Here is a 22876-nt window from a genome sequence, read left to right as displayed (position 1 = left end):
TGTTTTTTTATTTTTTATTATTGCGCGATTAAAAAAACATTCGTTTTAAAATGGCAATATCGTATGATTTCTAAATTTTACGTTCGCTTTTTTTTTAACCGTGGACCTTTTTAATCTCTACATTTTAAAGTGGACTTATCTTTGCCATAGATTTTCGAGTCAAAAACACTCTTTTAGGATTCTGGATATATTTAACATTTACAACTCTCTTATTCATTTGCTCGGATGCATAATACAAATTATCCTGTTTTCACTGTCAAAAATATATCATCAAACATGATTTGAATTTGAAATGTTTCATTAATATTTCCATGGAAATGAAATATCCGTAGTATTTATGTCTCACTCTAACGATATACATTTATTGTAAGTATGAAAAGGATTTTGTTTCATCTCAAACTGGTTTGGTAATGTAAATTCGAAAGGAGGTGCTTGTATTGGAGGTGACGTATAGCAGAAGAAAAACTTGCGTATTTGCTAAAATCAACGTTAAAAAAAAAACAACATAATTTATTCGATGTATAAAATAATATTTCTTCTCCATTTTCATACGGTAAAGGTTGTAAAAATTGGTTTAAAAAATACCTTGTAAGTACTTCGATCATTAAAACATTTTTTTTTTTTTATTTCCAGTTTAAAGAACCCTTTGTACAATAGTATCTGTGCTGACACGAAAAAGGTGCACAAGTCGGGTTTTTTGCCAAATTGAGTTATGAATATAATTTGATACTCCATTTACAGATACACAAATAAAATAAACCAAAATAAAAGAAATTTTAATTTTAACGATAAAAAAGCGATTTTGCATTTGGGCCTAAGTCTATATTTGTAAAAAAGCATAAAAAAATATAGACCTGACTTGAGTTAGATGAACCCAAATCTTAAGTCTGGTCATGTAAAAGGCAAGCAGAACCTTAGGGCATGTACAACAAGATGTATGAATTCGGAAGAAGCTAGAAATGTATGCCAGGATAGACGTGTGTGGAGGTACATTCTATCTGCCTACCCTTACGGGAATTGGCATGATGGTAGTAGTGGTAGTAATATTAGTAAGACAGCAAAGGGTAGAATCCTCAAGAGAAAGTACCAACATCCTTTGAGCCTCCAACATAGTTAAAGGTTGAAGGTGAGCTTAAGAAAGAAGAGATAAGTAGAAATTTAAAAAAAAATAGTATGTAGTTTAATTTATTAAATATTTTGAGTATGTCTCAACGATTGCAGACAATGCCAGATTGCATTGCCTAGATTTTATTCCATGGGAAACTATAAAATATGGCGGTGAAAAAATTATAAAATTACTTTGTTTTAATAAAAATATGACACTTTAAACCACGTCATTTTTAGATAGCAGAGTAACCGGTTGTCGTTTAAAAGTATCACTTTGCCATCTCATAAGTAAATAAATTGTATGACAATGAAATTCTACTAGTGAATTTCACTAATTTAAATGAATGTCTCACTTACGTATTAAATGATATTTTTTGACAAATTTCTTAATATGTCAACAAAAATCTTCAGCCAAGCAGATGGCTACAGACAATGAGGAATTTCAGTGTTTTTAAAAACATTTTTTTTGTTAATAGATTATCAAACTAAGTTTTTGTTTTTGAGGATTGTAATTTTCAAATTACTCTGCGTGGGACGTCACAAGTTCTCTTAGGTGAGTTCAGATGCTTGGTGAATCAGCTCTCGTTAACTGGAAATCTATCACAATACTCTATAATTGGTTGGTCCGGAAGAACTAGCGACGCCGTTTAAAATAGTTCGTTTTTACCAAAACCATTTTTATTATTTTTTTGTAACATTTTCAAGAAACTTCACCTTACAATTGAATGCTCTTATTTTTACGGCGCGTAAGGAAACATTGTTTTGTATTCAATTTCCCGTAGGGCTGAAGGTCTTCATTTATAGCCTGTGGTGGTCCTGAGGCAAAATTGTTTAACTGTTTCAGCAAAATCGTTAAAATATTTTGCAAAATTTTTCTAAAATTCTATTAAGTAATTTAGAAGACACATTTTATTAGATTTTTTGAAAGGACGTGAGAATTTTAACACTGATAAAAAAGTTGATATTTGTTTTTAATTAATTGTGCGGTTCTTACTTCTGTTTTGAATTCGGTGTCTTAAACTTATGAATTTGAGTAAGTACGGTGGCCATGATAATAATATTCATTTTCTTATTTATTAGAATAATTGTCTTCCTTCGTTGTATTACTGTGAACTGTTCAAATTCCATTCGGTGGATTTAACACCCGTGAAAGCGTAGGGGAGGGGGCTAAGCCCCGCCTCGCGGTGCCGCCCGCTAAACCTCCGGAAACTGCCATAGCTACCTGTTAAGCTGCCGCCCGCTCAATCATTAAGTGGCGCTAAACCGGATATGACCCGCGAAAGATTATAAATAAAAAAAACGTGAAAAGCGTATTTGAAAAACACGTTGTTCATCATACTGAGAAATGAAAGTTTAAATTTGTAAACCAGTGTTTTTTCGGTATTTTTTAAAATGGTACACTGAAATTATTTAAACGTGTAATGTCTAGTTGTTTTATTAAATAACTTTTTTTTTACTAGATGTTTTGTCTTAGTGATCGTTTTTGGTGTTAATTTTTAAACAATTTTCATCGATTTTTTTGTCTAATATAACATTTAAAATTTATGAAAATTCACGTGAAAATTCGTAAAATTCTAACATTTTGTCAGGAAAATTTCTTCTTTATGTAAAACTGAGGAAATTGAGAGTGAATACTTGTTACGTTGCCGTTTAATTTTTCAATTTAAATCAACTTAATCAATGTGAATTTTTGAAGTCTTAGTTTCGACTCTGCAATTGTCAACTTTTGCGCATTACATCATTGCTATGGAAGCAGAACCGGGTACTCTAGAAGAATCAGGCATCTTTTACCACGCTTCATCTCTTTCTCCGGAAGATGGATCAGAAAGTCATCTTAGTGCTGAAGCAACAGAGTACAATTATGAGTCAGATTACGATAACAGCATAGACATTATCAATCACCAAGAAGACAGGCTTACTCCAGAAGTTGAAACTAATGAAAAAAAAACACTGCATTTTGTTTTTGACAAGAAATCTGCGTTCACAAGAGACGATGAAGAAATTTCGACAACCAAAAGTGTTATCACTAATTTCCAAAGTAAAAAGTTTTCTATCGACAATATATTAGGTATCAATAAACCCAATTTATCTGTTGATGGACTCAAACGATTGGATGACAGTGTATCACCACAACCTCCTCTAAACTTTAAAATAAACAATGATGAGTGCCATAAATCAGGTGTTGGATCTGAAAGGTCTCTTGCACTAGGTAATTTTCAACAATTATTAATTAATTACGGCATTGATAACTATGTCAATCGAGATGGAGAATAAATATAGGTGCAAAAATTTTCACGGTCACTGTTATCAATTTGTTTCTTTTTGGGCGATACCGTGTATGTTGGATTTGTTCCGGCGTTTCAGCTACCATTGCAGGAGCCATCTTCAGGGTAAATTGAGTGTTTTGTAGAAAAAAGTATGTGTTTAAGTACTAGTAATTTGTACTATATCGCAGTTGGCAGTAGGCAGATTTCTATTCATTTTTGTAGAATGTAGTGCTAGGAATCATGTTGAGTTTAATTTTAGCCCGTCGTCTTTGTTTGTGTTATTTGAGTGTCAGTATTTCAATTGTCTCTTTTATTATTCGTGCACTGTAATTACTGGGTTTATGCAAAAATTTTGGTTCAAAGGCCGAAATATTTGTCCGGTGTCTATAAAGTGTTCTGCTATTGCAGATTTGTCAGGATGCCCAAGATTACACGCTATTTTGTGTTCGTCAATCCTTTTCTTTGCTCTGCGCCCTGTTTATCTTACGAACACTTTATCACATCCTTAGCAACTTAGTTTATAAACAGTTTCCGTTTCCAGGGGATTCTTATCTTGTCTTGAATGGCTCCTGCAATGGTAGCCGAAACGTCGGAACAAATCCAGCAGACACGGTATCACCCAAAAAAGAAACAAATTGAAAATAAATATGTTTTGTTAAATAGAATTTAATGCATTTATGAGGCTTGATAGCTATTATTGGTTGTTTCAAGTGGTAACTTAACATGCTGTGTAACATTCATTCGTATAATAACCTTTTCAATAATTCGACTAATTTTTAAATCTCTCATTACAAAATATGAAATTCTACCAAATTTGTTCACTTACATGGAACTCTGTTATACTGAAAGCGAGTGAAGAAAATTTTAGCCGGAAGTCCTATTTTAAATTTTTGATGAAATAATTTAAAAAAACTGGAATTTTAACAGAGAAAAAATAGTGAGTCAAGTGATTACTTCATGCAGCAAATAGCCAAACATGAACCCTGAAAATGCAATGGTTTCTAAAAAAAACTCATTATTCTCCTTGTCGAAATATTTGCCAATAATAAAATCGAATAAACATCATATCGTTTATAAAAAATAACAAAGACCGCAACATGAAATATTTAAAATGAAGAACAATTGAGAGAAGGGAATATGGAAGTATAAGCATTTAAAGGGCCTATGATCTATCAGTGGCTGGATTAAAAGGCCTTTTTATTGACTGCTAAACATTCATCATTCTGTCTATATTTCAAGGATGTTTTTTTTCCTGTGTTTGTCTACAAACATTTGTAAAAACTCAACATATTATTTATAAAACAGGTTTATAACGAAAGCATAAAAATATAAAATATATCCCCAATTCTATAAGAATTACAAAACATGCAAAACTGTTTTAGATTTTTTCTTTATTAATACATTTGTAGTTGTAGTGACTTTTTATTTTAATTCAATGTATATAGATTTTTAAAAATAATTATTAAGATTTAATTTTTGTAAAACATTTAAATAATCTGATTTGTTTAGATGACATTTGATCGGAAATCAAATTATCATAATGTAGTAATAACAATTAACCATTTATAGTATATAAGCACAGAAAATATTTAAAAAAATATATTATAAAAAATATAAGTACGACTAAATGTGAAATCACTGTGAATGGAGTTATACTAAAACAAGTAGAGGAATTTGTGTATCTGGGAAGTATGTTCACTAGGGATGGAATGACTGAGAAAGATATTGAAAGGAGGGTGAGTGCCGGGAACAGAGTGAACGGTGCACTTAAATCGACCTTGGCAAATAAATGCTTGTCACAAGAGGCAAAATTGGCAGTTCACAACGGAGTCCTGGTCCCATCCCTGATGTATGGGAGCGAAGTATGGACTTGGAAAAACAGGGATGAAAGTAAGCTGAATGCTGTCGAAATGCGATCTCTCAAGCGAATGTGTGGTAAAACTATGTACGATAGATGCACAAATGTTGAGATCCGTACATTATGTAAGGCTGAGACAAGCATTATCGACAAAATCAAGAAAGGAGCTCTGCGCTGGTTTGGACATGTAGGACGAATGGACAGCGAGAGAACGGCTAAGAATATTTACAATGCGAATGTTGATGGATGCAGAAATAGAGGAAGACCGAGAAAGACATGGCATGACCAAATCCAACAAATACTTAAAGATGGACATGTCAAAAGTCGGAATAATCGGCGCGCGTGCATGAGAAAATGTATGAATGTAGAGGAAGCGAGATCTGTATGCAAAGATAGAGTGTTGTGGCGTTCTATCCTCTCTGCCTACCCTTACGGGGAAACGGCGTGATGGTTTGTTTGTTTAATAGGTGCGAAGGTTTTCACGGTCACTGTTATCAATATTATGTATCTTTTTTGGGTGATACCGTGTATGTTGGATTTGATCCGACGTTTCGGCTACCATTTCAGTTTTCCCTGAAGATGGCTCCTGCAATGGTAGCCGAAACGTCGGATCAAATCCAAAATACACGGTATCACCCAAAAAAGATACATAATGTTTGTTTGTTTGTTTGTTATTTTTATTATTGTGAAAGTGCTCTGAAAATAAAATTTATAACGTTATATAGTTCATGAGCCTTGATTTTTTTCTATAAAACTTAAAACTATTTTATTTATTTTTTTATTTTATTTTATTTTTTTATTATTATATTTTTTTTTTATTATTATTTTTTTTCTGCACCACAACAGGCCTGGAGGCCTAATTACAGTGGTGAATTACATCACAGAGCACCCAGGCTTGAGAAAAATCACATTTTAATTTTTGTGTTCTCACCGGGAATCGAACCCGGAACCTTCCGTGCGTGAGTCAAGCGTCTTGACCACTACACCACGGAGGCCACCAATGCCAACTATATGGATTTGCGGGTTACAGATCTTTAGTCAATAATTTGCTGTGTGTATTAAATGTTTAGATTAAGCAAATGAGGTGCGGGTTCGTAAAGGCATAACTACTATCCAAATGACGTACCTACTGAGATACAATTTCTACTTATTCTTAATTGATTGGACAAAATAAAATGCGATATTTCCGTCCTCAAATACAAGATTATTTTAACAACTTAGAAATAACGTTAAAAATGTATTGAAAATTTAAAGCGTATTTTTAGGATTCTAACTATCAACGCAAAAACAATAAACTTTCATTCAGAAACTTCTGGATTAAAAACGAACACATACAAAATGGCTCACAGTTGGCGTCACGTCACTGGCGTCACTAATAAACATTGCGAACGACTATGGCTCGGTAACATGATACGTGCACAATATTATTTTGGTATGTATATACTAAATGACATATATACTAAAACCAAAAATGTCACCGATATGGATATTCGCTAATAAGCGGAATGGGGAATGTTGTAGAATTCTACATAAAAGTGGCCACTTGAACCCAACCTATGACAGGTCATAAGCCCTGTAAACGCTCGAATATCCATAATCTTGAAACAAAAATTCTACCCATCTCTGTAGTGATATAAATAATAATGATACGTGCAGTTTGTCCCAAATTTATAAAGGTAACAAAAATAAAAAATAATAATAATTGCGTTTTTATGATTTTCCCAAATATTTTGATTTAACGACCATTTTCAACGAGTTGTAAATAACTTACAATTAGAAAATGAGAATAATATTGGGGTAGAGTTGGGTTTGAACTTTGGACCACTGGTTCGTGAGTCCGCGACGCGAGGGGATGTGTATTTTAAATTTGTAGAAAAATCATCCAACGTCGCACGGAAAAATAATTAAACTGTTATAATTGCAATTGTTTGCTTATTGAAAAGTAATAATAAAAAATTGAAATTCCCCATTCAAGCTAGATAGACACAAAATTAGCATTCAGACTAATAATTAATCTATTAACTTTTTTATATATATATTTTAAAATTGTATTTATGGAATACTTAACATTTGACTTTATGTATTTTAAATTAAAGGAATATTTAACATTTCAGTAAATGCGTTTATTTAAAAAAAAATACAAATGGTTAACGAGTTATTTGGGGTTGTTATATTATACGTTTAAAGTGTTTTATGTTATTATTTCTGTTTTTATAAATTATATTTTTAAAAACAGAAATAATAACATAAAACACTTTAAACGTCAAGTGATACATTTTTAAATTGGTGAAATCGGGTCTTTTGGATCACAGAACTTCGAAAGACGTGAACGTTGTAGATGATTTACGGTTTGTTCGCAGATAATTTAACAAAACGAAAAAAAAAAACCTAGTATTGCCAGAAAAAAACACTAAATTGATTCTAAAAGAATGCCGCACGTTTTTTTTTGTAAAAATAAAAATATGTGTTCTTATAATTTACCTAAATATATTGATTTCAAGAACTTTACAAATAATTTTGAAAGTTCTTGTTGTTTTAACTCTAAGGTAAATAATTATTTTGCGAACGGTGATGTAACATCGCTTTACCACAATCAAAACTCGGAATATTCTAAAGTTTAGACATTTTAATAAAAAAAACACAGAGACAAACTGTTTTTTTTCCATTATTTATAAAAACAAACATTTAATTCAGCCTCGTTATCTAAAAAAATAAATTAAAATCATAAATACACCGGTCATCTTACATGCGCGAGTCCCTCATCATTATCAATAACCGGCTGAATCTGTTTCACACAAACACCGGCCACAGAACAGCGTCTCTATCTTCCTTGTTCTGAGTTCTATCCTAGTGTTCTCTCTCATACAGATATATCGCTATATTGGCGTCACATTCATTCTTCGAGTAGCGAGATAAAAAAAAATGTATTAAAATCCAATACATGAAATCCAACATGTGAAAATATCCATTTGAAAATTACGAAAAATAAGAATTAATCTTTTTAAGAAATTAGAGCTATTTATCAAGTCTTGTATTGTATGTAGGCTATTGTGACATCGCATCCACATAAGAGTTAAAACAACTCTTGTTGAAAATAGGTAAACTGTAATCTATTTTTAACTTATTATTACAAAAAAATGGTACACCTCGCCTTATCATAAGCTAGGTTGTTTTCATATTTCTTCGCAGTTTCAATCTTGAGGATTGGTTGACAGCAAAGTCCTCATCTCGTCCTCTAGTGGTCTCTTTTTTCTGCAGCCCTCTTTTTCAGTCGGAGGCGCCCTCTGTGGTGTAGTGGTCAAGGCTCTTGACCCACGCATGGAAGGTTCCGGCTTCGATTCCCGGTGAGAACACAAAAAATAATCAAAACGTGATTTTTCTCAAGCCTGAGTGTTCCGTGGTATAATTCACCACTGTAATTGGGCCTCCTGGCCTGTTGTGGTGCAAAAAAATAAATAAATCTGTTGACGAGCCATAAAATAACAATCATGTAAACCAGTCGAAAAATTGTTCCTCTCTGTTGCAACAAATTTAGATCTAAATAACTCTCAAGAAATAAAATTCAGCCAGTCTTCAAACATTTGGACGTACTTATAATATTATTGAAATAAAATCATGATAATGCAATAAAAATGAATCCACCCTTTGTTATTTTTACTGGGGTGTGAAAACGGTCTTACGTTTGCTCAGGGATTACAACGTATTTAATGTGAGAATACTTTTGATATATATAAATATATATATTTTTTAATTCATTTCATTTCGTTTCATTTCATGACATTTTTTTTTTTTTATTCCAATTTAAGTATTTATTTTCATCATCGCTTTCCTATCCATAGGGCACTGCATTGGTGCTCCGATAAAGAGGTTTAGTGTATTATAATTTTCATTTTTTATTTGTGAATAGACTTAAACTAAACTAAGCTAAAATAACTTTTTTTTTATTTTTATGTATCGTATTATCAGCCCTATGCTTTTAATATAGAAAATAAGGGTGGCCAAGCTACAGACGATATTTGCTGAAGATGCTTTGAGTTATTGACTAATTTGCTGTAAAATAATGAAAGATAATTATTGGTTAATTCACTGTATTTTTTTTGTTGTTTTCTTTATTAAAAAAAAAAGAACGGACGCAACTTATGTTTATTTTTAATTTAATATTATAATACTTTTTGTTAATCAAATGCCCTTTATTGTTCTGATAATATGATAGAGATAGTGATCATTTTTTGTTACGATTTTATAAAGTATTTTGATGTCGTGCTTTGAATTTCAGAAAAAAATAGTATACCATTTAATATTTTTCTAAAATTTCATACAATAAAACCTATCTAGCGTTGTTCTCTTTTAATATAGTAAATAGAGGGGCTTGTTGGTACAAAAAAATCAAAAGTTGAATTTCTGACCACTGTTTATTTTGAGTCACATCATATTGATTATATCCTAATGTTCATATATTAAAATAAAATAAAACAATTTACATGTGTTCATACAAGGTCCACGAAAAAAATTATAGCATTTGAAAAAATAAATTATCATGAAAATAAAACTTTGTTATTAGTGTTACACATTTTTTATTATCTTACAAGAATACTAGTATAGTTTCGGGAGAGCACTCCTCCCATCGACGGGTGATATAAAACTAATATAGTAAACGCAGAATATTGTTCACAATGTCATAGAATTTAAACAAAAAATAAACAAAATAATCGGTGAAACTTAGAGCAGGGGGGTTTTTTTCCACTTATCTAAGGTGTTAGCATACCCCCCCCCCCGCTCTAAGTTTCACTGATTAATTTGTTTATTTTTTGTTTAAATTCTATGACATTGTGAACAATATTCTGTGTTTACTATATTAGTTTTATATCGCTCGTCGGTGGGAGGAGTGCTCTCCCGAAACTATAGCAATGTTTTTGTAAAAGAATAAAAATTGTGTAACACTAATAAAAAAGTTTTATTTTTATAATAATGTATAATGAAATGTTACGAAGTAATTGCCGATTCCATTAAAAATATTTCAAAGAATATATTAAACCTGTAACAATGTGCCCCACACAGGGGCAAGTTGTTACAAGGTGGGGGCATGTTGTTACGAACTTAAACAAAAATCAAACATGTATGTAATTGTTAACAATAATATGTAGAATATATATATAATACCATGTTATAATATAATAGTAAAAGCTTATGTATGCTGTAAGCTCCTTTTCCTTATCGACAGAAAATATTTGCTGAGGTTTGTTGTAACCCACTATGTTAGATGTGGTTGAACCATTCTCTTGACGTTTTATGTAACGTGTAATATCATAAAATTTACTTTGTATGCTTCGGCAGCTCTTCGAATATATATTTTTTTCTATAACTTCTTTAGCTGCTCTTTTGTAGGTCTTCTCGGATATTTCACCTCTATTGTTCTTTTTATATGTCCGTTTCATTGTTATATAAAATCTCAAACAATAATAATAAATGGTTTAATAATTTTATATAAATATGCCATTTGAAGAAAAAGGGAAACGTTGTGGAGCTAGTTGTTACTGTAACAACTTTCTCCCCCATTGTTGTAACAACTAGTCTCTCTGATCCAAAATAAAAACAAATTGTTAAAGCATTAAACGGATAGTGTTAAAATTTCGATATATTATCTGAATGTAAGCAGAGACATGTAAAGTTTTACGAATTTACTTTAAATCAACTTACCTCTTATAGTTGGTGAACAATTAATCTTCAAAATCAATCAACGAAATTTACTTTCAGATACGAAATACACTATTATCGATTTTCATTGAATTACGCGTCGAGCGTTGCGAACACTATGACTAGACATGATGTGCGACACGTACGTCACAGAACCTAGTGGTGGGGGATTTATTTAGAATGTAACAACTTGCCCCCGTAACAACTAGCCCCACATTCCCCTACCTATTTTTTTTACACGGTACTGCGCAGAACAGAGTAAACATTGATTTCTAAATTCTTGAAGTAGCTTACAATTCTGTAGGCAATAAACTAATTAATAAGTGCTTAAAAACAGACGCTAATTATTTTTATTTTAAAATTGTAATGATTGATTACAGAACACTCTCCTTCCACTCTGATTCCTCCTTACGAAGCATCCTTTCGAACTCCTCCACCATCTTGTACCAGCAACAACCCATCATCTATCCTGGACATTCTTCACTACAACAGAGTCCATCCATCGGCCCTCCCATCATCAGAACTGGACTGGAGAAACATGCAAGGTCTCTCGAGATTCCCATCAGGATCACTCATGAGTAGTCCAGCATCTTCATTGTTTTATGGAAACTGGTTCGGAGCCACAGGAAAGCCATCATCACAACTTTTAGATCTTCAAGGTATTTAAACAATGTTTTTTCAAAGCATGATTTGAAATAATTTTATTTTACCGTGATTTAGCATGAATCTAGAAACAAAAACTACTATAAAAACATCATAATTTAAGCTTGAAATTATTGTAATATATCCGTATAAAACCACTTACCGACTTTTTAATATCTACAGGTTTCGAGACCTATTAGTCTCTTCGTCAGGACCCTTACTACATTAATATGTGACTACTAAAATACACAGTAATTTCACCATTTCTATAATTTACGTACGTAGCATTGACGAAAATGTTTTATGACACAGTTTAAGGAATTCGACAACCACTGGCTCCAAACATGCACTAATTGCGTTTATTAATTACTCAGTGGTTGGTGAAGGATCAGAAGAGATAAGGGCAGGAAGGGGTTGGAAAGCTGAAAAGCAACTGATTGGTTGATTTTAATGTGAAAATATGGGTAATATTGAAATTTTATTTAACCACCTACCGACTTCGAGACGTACTACCTACTGCGCAAATCCTACTATAAACCTTCCCAAAAATAAGTAACCGTCATACTGATAGAAAACATGCTATTAGGAGCTAATACCAGCGAGCATTGATTGTAATAATAATTCGCGATTTTTTAACTTACATACTAGACAATGCTTAATAATATTTTTAAATATTTAACATAAATTTGAAAAAATTTTCAATTTTGTTGATATTTTTTTTATTTTGTTATTATTATTTTTAACTCTTCATATTATTGATTTTGTACTTTAAAAGCATATTTGAATTAATAAATAAGATACCAGTCTTGAAGATATCGTGAAAGCGATAAAACCGGTCACTAGTTATTTCAAATTAGTGAATTTAAGTACCACCTGACGTCCATTTTATAAGAAAGTTTAAAATTCGTAAAATTAAGAGAAAAAGTCCATCGGTTTTTAGATTGTTGTTCTACTATAAATTATGATTTTAAATTTTTGCATTTTTTTTAGCAGCTGCATTCCTTAAATTACGAGTATCTTACGTATTTTTGGTGGTCTTTTTGCTTCAGTCAGGAGTAGCGTTCGAGCTAGACGGAGGATGCGAGCTTAAACGATCCATGTGAAGCTTTTACCAACATCAGTGAGCTTTTTCTCGCGTGGAGGTGGCTAATAGACGGATCGCGTGTTTCAATCTCATACGAAAGGGAGGTGTAATGCAATTACTGAAACCACTTCTGATCCACACTTCACCCTCCTGTGAATATAAAGGAATACTCACGGGTCGATTTGTTATTCTTCCGTGTCATTTTTCACAATGATTACAATATGGATTCTGTTATTAATCAAGTGGTTAGTTGGAGAAATAAGATAAAATAATAATCAGTCACTATCGTCAAATTATAACTTCAAATAAACCTATCATATATACGGGATGTTTTTTAAACCATGTCACATCCGAAACCACAATAATAAGTATGAGCAAAAAGACATATTGCCACATTTAAATAAAAATTTTGAACGACTAAAATCTTAAAATAAATAAAAAAAGCAAATTGTTCCTAACTTCTGCAGGGGAGAAACGAGGAGGGGGTGTCTGATAAACGTAAACGCCCGCGCTCTCGCTTCTCTCCTGAAGAAGTAAGCAACCATTTGTTTTTTTATAAATTTTCTTCGTTCCAAATATTTTTTGAATATCCTAATATGTCTTCTTGCCTATATTGATCATCGTAATTTTGGATGTGACAGGGTTTAAAAAACACCCTGTATAGACGTCGTAATATTTACGGACCTCTAGAAATACATACAGTAGAACTCCGTTTATCTGAACTCTGGTCACATGAATTTCCAAATATTTAGATCGATCGTTTTTAAGTTATTGCAAATTGGGCAGAATTTGGACGAGGATGCATGAAGAGAGGATAAGAAGGCGAAAGAAGATGTACATATTTATTATTATAATGTCTACTAAGTTACGTAATGCATTTTTAGTGTCAATTTCAAATCTTACAGAGTTATGTTTGTTTGTGTATCCTATATCTTTAGTTTTTTTATTGTACACTGAAAAAGTCTTATGAAAAAAGCATTTTTAACATACGATGTTTTACTTATTGCTTTATGAAACAGGTGGTACCATCTACAAATTCTGTCTAGAACATATATTGTTATTAAACTTAGTGATTCTGCACAGTCAACTATTCCTGTCATAATTTTGTGAAGCAGTAGTTTGTCCGCATACTCTGCGGTATTGTAGAGAAGTGATTCCATGGTAGATGGAGGCAGCGAGAGTTGATGTATAAGAAATACCGGCATGTATATGAATCATAACAGGAAGTAATGAGGAAGTAATCTCGACACCGATCGACGAATAACTTTAAAGTTAAAGTGTTTTTTTACAAATGTATTAATAAATAAGTGAAGATTCAAATCTTCACCAAGCCATGTAAGAGTACATATTGAATAAGGCAAAAAGCAACCCCGATCTGAAAAAAAAATTTACTCACAATAAAATTGCCACTAAAAATACTATCAAAGAAAACAAAACCATTTTTTTTTGTATGTAGACATTTTATTTGATAACTTTGGGACAAAAATGCTACAAAATGTATGCTCTATGGTGAAAATTTATTGCTTTTTTTCTAATAAATTTAAAATTCTTTAAAAATCAGGGTCATTTAAAAGGCTACTCTCTGTTCATCTTCAAATACACATCTCTCGCGTACTGCATTATACAGGTATCTCTTCCGAGAAAAATAAGGTGTGAACTTCGCACATAATACTAAGTTATGCTGTGTGTCGTTAGCCAGCTAGGCTTGTTCCAACAACCCATCTTACTGGACAAACATTAAAGTTTACCTTCAAGTTAAATGCCAATGTAAGCGAGTATTAACGATTTAAGAGTACAGCACTTAATTGGCTGATAACTAAACTGTCAACTGGCAGTTAGTGGGAGTGTGGTGTTTGCATTGTTTTATGCCACGAAAACAGACACATTTAATGTTTGTTTAAGAAAGAGTCGTGAAATATCGAATATTAGTGCGATTCATGACATGGGGTTTAATATTACAGAGGCATACGAGGTTCGATAAAAAACATACACGTAATCTTTAAATTTAAAATTTAAATACGCAATAGGGAAATACCACGTTTTTTTCAACATTTTCAAAGTAATAAGGGTCAATGAAATAATGTCCAGTAAAAAAATTTACAATTATTAGAAGAAGTTTTTTCTTTTTTAATTTGTGACGTCACAACTATCAATGCCAAACATGTCGCTTTTTCTACGGACATGTTATTTTTAATTTTATTTTTTAAAGTTCTATATGAAAACATTTCTCCACATTGATTTTTAGTATAAAATTGATTATTCTCAATCTATTTCATGCATTTTTATCGGTATTTGAAGTACGTGATATTTCCCAATTGTCAAAGTCTATTTGTTTTCTAGATTGATGCACAATGTGCACATATTAATGACATACAAACTAGTAAAACATATGTTGGTGTGATATGCAAATTGAAATTCCAAAGGTACAATTTGCTTGTTCGCAATTTATTGCCAAAAAAACTGATTGCCTTTATGCCCCAGCTAACGTATTCACCGGACTTAGCCCCCTGCGACTTTTTCCTGTTTTCAAAGATAAAGTGGACTACATAAATGTATGAAAGGACGAAGTTTTGCGACTATACAGGAGATACAAACCGAGTTGCTAACGGAACTAAAAGCCATATAAAAAAAATTGCACCAAAAATGTTTTCAGGATTGAAAAAAAGGCCGGTATTATATCCAATGGTGATTATTTTGATGTAGAAAATATTAAATTATTATTTTTATACTAAAAAATAAATTAATGTTTTCGTAAACATTGACAAAATTTCGTGTATTTTTTTAAACAAACATTATTACTGTAGGTAAAAATGTATTATGTTGGGAATGTATTTTAAAGCCACAATAATAATAAGAAAAATCTATTATATCCTATGGTGTCTTTTTAAATTCTTTAGTTATTTCAATGGAACAAGTATGCAAAAATTAATGAGATACATAAAACAAACCAAAATAAAATGTAATTCAATTGAACATCAAGATTGGACAGTCAACTGGTATTTTATTTTTTAGCAGAGATGGATGTAAAAACCAGTTACACAATTTAGAAATTAGGTATGAAAAACTCAAAAATACAATTGCTTATAGTTGTATATACAAATTAAATATTAAAAAAATAGTAAGCTTTTTTATAATTTTGATGATATTATAATGTAAAAGTTGTTTTTTTTTCATTATCGTACAAAAATATTTCGGTGCAAAATTTTACTGAAAAGTGTGTAACTATTGAGATTTGAAAGAAGAAAAGATTTGGTATTTAGCATACACCATTCTGCACAGTGATTAAGAAAAAAATCTCATCATCATTATCATTTCCCTTTGAGCAGTCTGACGCTGCAAGTTCCAGTCCAGGAACATAGAAAAAGTGAAGTTTAAAATTATTATTCCACGATCACCCTACCGGGACCTTGAGAGTTGGCAAACGCGACAACCATTATACGATGCGGTAGACATATCATCACTCCACTTTCATATTCAGCATTTTACCCGAGAGCAACAATCGAGTGAAATCACTCGTCCAGTGTTCTGGTTCTATTTCACGCACAGAGCTGCATTATTCATCGGGCTGGATACAATAAAAACAACACCCAACGTAAAGGCGCCGTGGCGCAGTTGATTACACGGCCAACTTTGAAACTGGCATCGCGAGAAAAAAATCAAAGAAATAATTTTTCGCCACTGGTCTGGGTGTTGTGGTGTATTTTTTAAAACTTTTCTTCATATCTTCTCTTCTCTACCTGCTAGAAAGCCTCTAAAATAAAAGCTTAGCGGGTTGTTCCCTGAAAAAAAATCTTTTTTGTTTATTTTTTGCTTCTTTTTTTTCCACGTGGAGTTGAGAACCAATCTTCTTTGTTTGATTTTCATGAAAAGCGGTAACAAGCATGCTAACATCTCATAAAAGGGTTCGTTAGGCTCGTAATTAGCGTCTTTACCCTGAATGCGACACGATAATACATAAACCCATAAACTGCATCACGACATGACGACAATATATCTTATTTAAAGAAGTCAACAATACAAACCTCATTTTTCAAAATCTGTCAACAAACAACCGCTTCCAATACCAGATGCGCTGACATCTAATGTTGACTTGTAGGGTTTTAAATATCTAAGAATTAGTATGCAGTTTATAGTCAATACTTTGGTTTGCTTAACTAATATTTTGAAGAATTGGTATTTGAATTATTAACTCAGAGTTTCTGCCTATTACTTTATTTTAATCCAAAAATGTCTTTTTGCAATGTGTTTTAATTGTAAGGTCATATTTTAATTTTAATTTATTTATTTATTTATTCATTCAAAATTACAAAATTACATATTTATGAACTTATAAAGGCTTTTTAGGCTATGCCCGTGTCAAGCCACAATAAATAACAATAAAAATACATAGTAAAATTAATAAGATCAAATTGTAACGACATAGAATCACAATCTAGAAAAAAAGGTAAATGTAATAAATAATCAAATTCCAAAGAATACAATGCAAAAAAGATATTCAGAAATAATTTTTAAAATATAAATTATACAAAATTAGGAATCACACATAATCAAATATACAAAATAGTGGTATCATTAAAATCAACAAAATAATAGTAAAATATAGTAGTATTAAAAAAAAATAACACAAAATAAGAGCATGATTTAAATCAACAGAAAAATAATATATATATATATATATATAAAAGCATAATTGAAATGATAATTGAGTTATGTTTTCTAGAAATTCACTCAATTATAGTAAGAAATATAAGGAATAGGAGCAATAAATCATATGCCAAATAACAGTACGTATTAAATAAAAAAATAAAAAAACAATATACAATTAAAACTGTTACGGTGTTCTGTGATGTAATTAACCACTGTAATTGGGTGTCCTGGCTTGTTGTGGTGCAAAAAATTAAATAAAAATGCATATTGTCGTTTTACTATAAATTATACGATGACATTATTTTCGGGTTGTGGTCCCGTGGCGCAGAAAGTTTTTGAATAAGAATATTATTAAAGGTCGAACAGAACTAGAGCGTTCCTGCAAATGAGCGGCGCTGCGCGATTAAATTTTGTATGAAGTGCAGCGCAGCTCTAGTGCGGTTTGTTAAATCCGAAGTAATGAAAACATTTTTTTGTGTTGCTGCGACGCGTCGCGCAGTGCAGCGCAGTGACGCTCTAGTGCGTTTTGAAATTAAATCTTAAAGAATTCCAATTATTAATTTCCCGAATCCACATTATTTTTTTTTCATTTATTTGAAAAAAAAGTGTAGTTTTTACATATGTGTCGGTTAACATCAAAAATGGATATATCCAGACTAAGCATTTTTTCACAAAAAACACTTTTCTGAAACTGATTATTGCTATTCGACTAAATTGTTATTTAGACTATATGTAGGTCTGACGTAGGTAATAAAAGTATTCTACGTTATTTGATTTGATCGATTAGACTTAGTTTCCTTGTAAAACTTATATATAATTTGGATGTTACTCATTTTGCTATATCGGAATGGATTTAACTAGTTTTGATAAAATTAATTCGTGGATTTAACCAGTTTTGATCTAATCTGTCATTGAATGTCAGTGTCAGGGTTGTCACTTTTACGAAGTAAAAAATAATTAAAACTAATCGTTTTAAGTGTTATTGTGTTATTTGAGTGTTATTGTGTTTTTGAGTATTATTGAGTGTTATTGAGTGGATGTTGTCGATTTTGATATAAAATCAAACTTCTGACAACAATTATTATGGTATTATATTGGATTTTCCCATTTTTGAAATAAGTATTCTATGTAAAACTAAACTTTTAATCGTGTTTCCACAAAAAATGTTTTTTTTACCAATTTCGGATTTAACCAATTTTGATATCCACAGACACATATTTCGCATACAGAAAATATGAATATTTAGAAACGAAAATTGTAAAAACAATAATATAAATATAAATTTTATTAGAGTGGCGGTGTAAATTACCATTCGTCTGTCCAGACTACGAAACAGAACATTAATATTTATTTAATCTTTTTTCTAAAAAAATACGTTATATAGCAATCTTAATTATTTAATCTATCGAGTGGTTTGAATAGTTTTGATATTAACCTACACGATATAGCTACTGCACACAGAAACAGCGTGTTTGCCTCAAATGGCTCTTTTGCAGCCCTTACAGAAGTATTTCGTCATGCGATGTTTTTGGACAGGGTAGTAACTGCAAATTTTATACAAAGTCATTAACAGTAATACTTACGTTAATAAACGTACAATCTGTACAATGAATAACCCGAAGAAGTAAAAGAGATTGAAAAGATTAAAATATTTGTTATTGAGGAATTTTGATAAAATTATTGTGATATTATTAAAATTCATGTCAGTTCTCAAGATGTTATGAATCGACTTAATAAAGCATAAATAAATAAAGACGCATATAACAAAAAATGCACCTATGCATGTATGTAGATCGACATGAACTAAACGCATGTTTTGTTTCTATAACTTCAGGTTGTTACGTGAAAGTATGATGACAACTTGATTTATGTAACGTTTTGTTATGAGTAATAAAAAAAAAAGATTAATTTTGTTTATTTTAAACAAGATATTGTTTACCTTAATGCGCTGAAAATTTCATGAGTTTTCTTTTTATATATAGTTATTATCTACAATATGTTGTGTTTGATGGCATAAAGGCATTAATAATTTTAAATACTGATAGTTTTCACACATACATGTCATTCTTATAATTATTTATGTTACCACTGATAAATTTTGAACAAATATTTTTCGATTGAGGCGACAATATTTATTATGTGCTAAATTTCGACATTTACAATTGAATGGTGTATAACAAAATTATGACTATCGCGGATTAGGTAAAATACATTAGGAAATATTTGCCATATTTTTGGGGTCTGTGATAAGTTAGTGCGAAATGATGAAAATTATTTTGCGACATATGAGAATGCCTATTAAAATCTTAAAATATAATTTGACGTTTCCAGCCTGATGATTCTGGTTTCGATTTCTGGTGACATTACTCGAATCAAATGTGATTGTATTCAAACCTGGGAGTTTTGTGCTGTACCTAATTTATGGTGCTTAAGTGTAGAGTAAAAATTAACAATATTTTGAGTTTGTCCAAATTTTAGTAGACAAGAGAGGGATTCAACCCCCTCGGTAATTCGTGATATACACAACAGTCCCGTTTAACGAATTTCATCTCTCTTTTCTCCTTGACGATACAATTTTTGCCAAGTGTAAAAAAGCTCATATATCTTTTATATGAGAATGCATTTGATGTTACAAATTACTGTTGGTACATATTTGATCATTCTTTAGTAGTTTCGGCTATTTTGAAGTAATAAGTTTGAAAAAATTACTCCTGGGGTGAGTTTTGGGTGGATCTGTCACTCGTTCGGTTCAATGAAATTACTACTCCTTTACGAACCTCAGTAGGTATATTACTAAAATTATGTTAGTAAGTTAGTCTTTTTTTTCAAATATTTTTATGGTTTAATATCCGAGTTTTTCATTTATTTTTGTTTATAACTTGTTAATACAGGTTGTAAAAAAACACTTTTTTATTGTAATTCCCTGGTACAAATTTGTACTACTATTTTTTTTAAATTTATAAGTAGGTATAGCAAGTAAAAAGTGTAGTTAATCGTTTTCGAGCTTTAAATAACATAAATAAAATTTAAAAAAAGAGAACAAAGGGTTGAACGTAATAGACAACACATTATCCAGTAGATAGCCATACGGGCTAATCTCTACTCGATTTTCAGTTTCAATTATTTTTTACTATAAATGAGAATAGCCGTCAATTTTAAAACACTCGTCCAGGGTTCTGGTTTTATTTTACAAAGAGAAGCGTATTTTTCGATTATCAATTTTTAGATGTGAAATTTAATAAATACCCCAAATAGTTAAAACATGTTAAACAGGTTAGAAAACATTTTCCCTAAATTTGTCACTCAAGAATGATAATTAAATCTTTAAAAAATACTGATTGTTCAATATGAAGGTACATAATATTACATTACATTCCGTTTTGGATATTTTGATTATTTATTCAGACAATTTACAATCATTACAAAATGTAACGTCCGAGGAATTTTGGTGACATTTCGTGTGTTTGCTCCGTGATGTCTGCTTTGTCATTATTTAGTCATCTTGTTAGAAGCTCAAACTCTTATTTATACAACGAATTCATCAACAATCATTCGTCCATCCGTGCAACTGGGACTTACCAACGCGTTTGAGGAGATATCACATTTAATCTTCAATAAATAAATCAACGCGACTCTCGAAAAACAAACTAAATTAAGCATAATTCAAACAATTCATATTTCTTCTTGTTTACGTGTCATGTTGCGTCCTTCTGACGTTGACGACCACTTAGCAGAAAGCATCCCTGTCCTGAACAATGCGAAACAGCTCCTTTTCAGTACTTATCCTGGTCCATTCTCAGATGTTTCAAAGCCAAACAATCTGACTTCTACCGACACCCCTACGTTCCTCAATCTTCCTCAATCTTCCTCTTCACGACAAGATGAAGTATGGATTAATAATTGGTAATAATTCCGGAAAATTAATTAATAATGATAATCAAAAGTAACAACAAATTAAAGCCTGAACTTTGTGGTCAAACATTTCAATAAATGTTAATAATTGTACATAACCTCTAACTAACTTTTTGATGTCTACCGGTTTCGAGACGCCACTAATTACACACATGCGAATCCCACTGTGCACCTTCACCATAACAGTTGCACAAAAATATAAAACCAACGTGCTGATAAGACGCGTGTTATTAGTAGCTAACAATTATTCTAATAGTATGTGTCACTTTTCCACATTTTTTCACATTTCCACTAGGGATTTTTTATAAATCAAATTAAAACACATCAATATAGATTTTTAATTATTATTTTTTTAAAAAAGGAAGTTCAGTGCTACAGGAAATTCGAAATGAAAAATATTTTCTTAAGCGCAAAAAACATTACATTAAGAAGTGAAGTTTCTTAAAAAGGTATGATTTAAGAAAAAAAACGAACTGCTTTGAACGATGTCACTTCCGAACCAACCAATGATATTATTTTGAAAGATTTCCGGTTAACGGAAACCCAATTTACCAATCAGCAGAATTTAACAAAGAGAACTTGTGACGTCACACTAGGAGTAATTTCAAAATTACGAAACTTATAAAAAAAAATATGGCTAATAATACATACGCTATATATATATTTATTATACCTACGTTATAGTTATATATATATTTTTTATTGGCTCAGTTTGACAGTCTATTGACAAATAAATAAAACTCTTTCATTACTGAACTCCGACGCCCTTTGTACTAGTCACTAAAATATTAATTTCATTATCCTGCGATTAACAATATTAACACCGCATATTTTACATTTATAATGATTAATTCAAAATATTTTTTCTAGCTCCGAAACAAGCATGTAGACGATCCAGAAAGCCGGGACTGGACAGAAAACCACGCCAAGCCTACAGTGCCAAACAACTTGAACGACTTGAGACAGAATTCAAGGCGGATAAATACCTGAGCGTTTCTAAAAGAATGGAGCTTTCCAAAGCACTAAATCTAACAGAGGTCCAGATCAAAACATGGTTCCAGAATCGAAGGACCAAATGGAAAAAACAACTGACATCTAGACTCAAAATGGCGCAGCGACAAGGCCTGTTTCCCGCGCATTATTTTAACCCCGGATCCCAACCATATTCCGCGCTTTTTGCCCCCTACTACGTCGGGCCGCTTGGTTGCATGTTTGGAAACTCGGCGATAGATGGCACTAATGTCCCAGCAGGAACGCCATCTTTGATTGAAAAGATTGTTCCTGCGAGTCCAGAGTCAACATAAATATAAAAATGCAACCATATCACCGTAACTATGTATTTATATAAATTATGTAAATAAATTGCCACGCTTTTAGTAAATTTATTTTCTTATATTTCATTTTTTATTTCATCATTTTATATTTCAATACACGGGACAACATTTTATAATTAATTATTTGTTTATTATTTACATCATTCCCTTTTCGCACCTAATGATGCATAGGGAGCTGCATTGGTTCACCAAACACAGCGTATATTTATTACTTTTGTTATATGGAGGTAAGATAATCAGTCTTACGGTTTAGGTGCTAGTCCAGGGACTATAATGTATTTTTGTGTTAAAACACATTTCCAAATCAGCCTTGTCGGAAACAAAACCCGAG

At 31.4% G+C, this 22876-nt stretch overlaps 1 protein-coding gene across 1 annotated transcript; it reads left to right on the top strand.

The window, feature by feature from the left end:
* The first annotated feature begins 2376 nt into the window (after positions 1 to 2376).
* Positions 2377 to 22575, top strand: LOC148278089 (uncharacterized). Its single transcript, XM_088231907.1, has 3 exons — positions 2377 to 3316; positions 11307 to 11585; positions 22082 to 22575. The coding sequence occupies exons 1-3, from the start codon at positions 2854 to 2856 to the stop codon at positions 22513 to 22515; spliced, it is 1176 nt and encodes a 391-aa protein (XP_088088033.1). The 5' UTR covers positions 2377 to 2853; the 3' UTR covers positions 22516 to 22575.
* The last annotated feature ends 301 nt before the right edge of the window (positions 22576 to 22876 follow it).

Source organism: Micrasema longulum, unplaced genomic scaffold (genome assembly GCF_059751315.1).
Source record: "Micrasema longulum isolate JH-2025_06_02 unplaced genomic scaffold, ASM5975131v1 h1tg000930l, whole genome shotgun sequence".
NCBI classification, from domain to species: domain Eukaryota; kingdom Metazoa; phylum Arthropoda; class Insecta; order Trichoptera; family Brachycentridae; genus Micrasema; species Micrasema longulum.
Note: the sequence above shows the minus strand (reverse complement) of the source record. Positions and strands in the feature narration are given on the sequence as shown.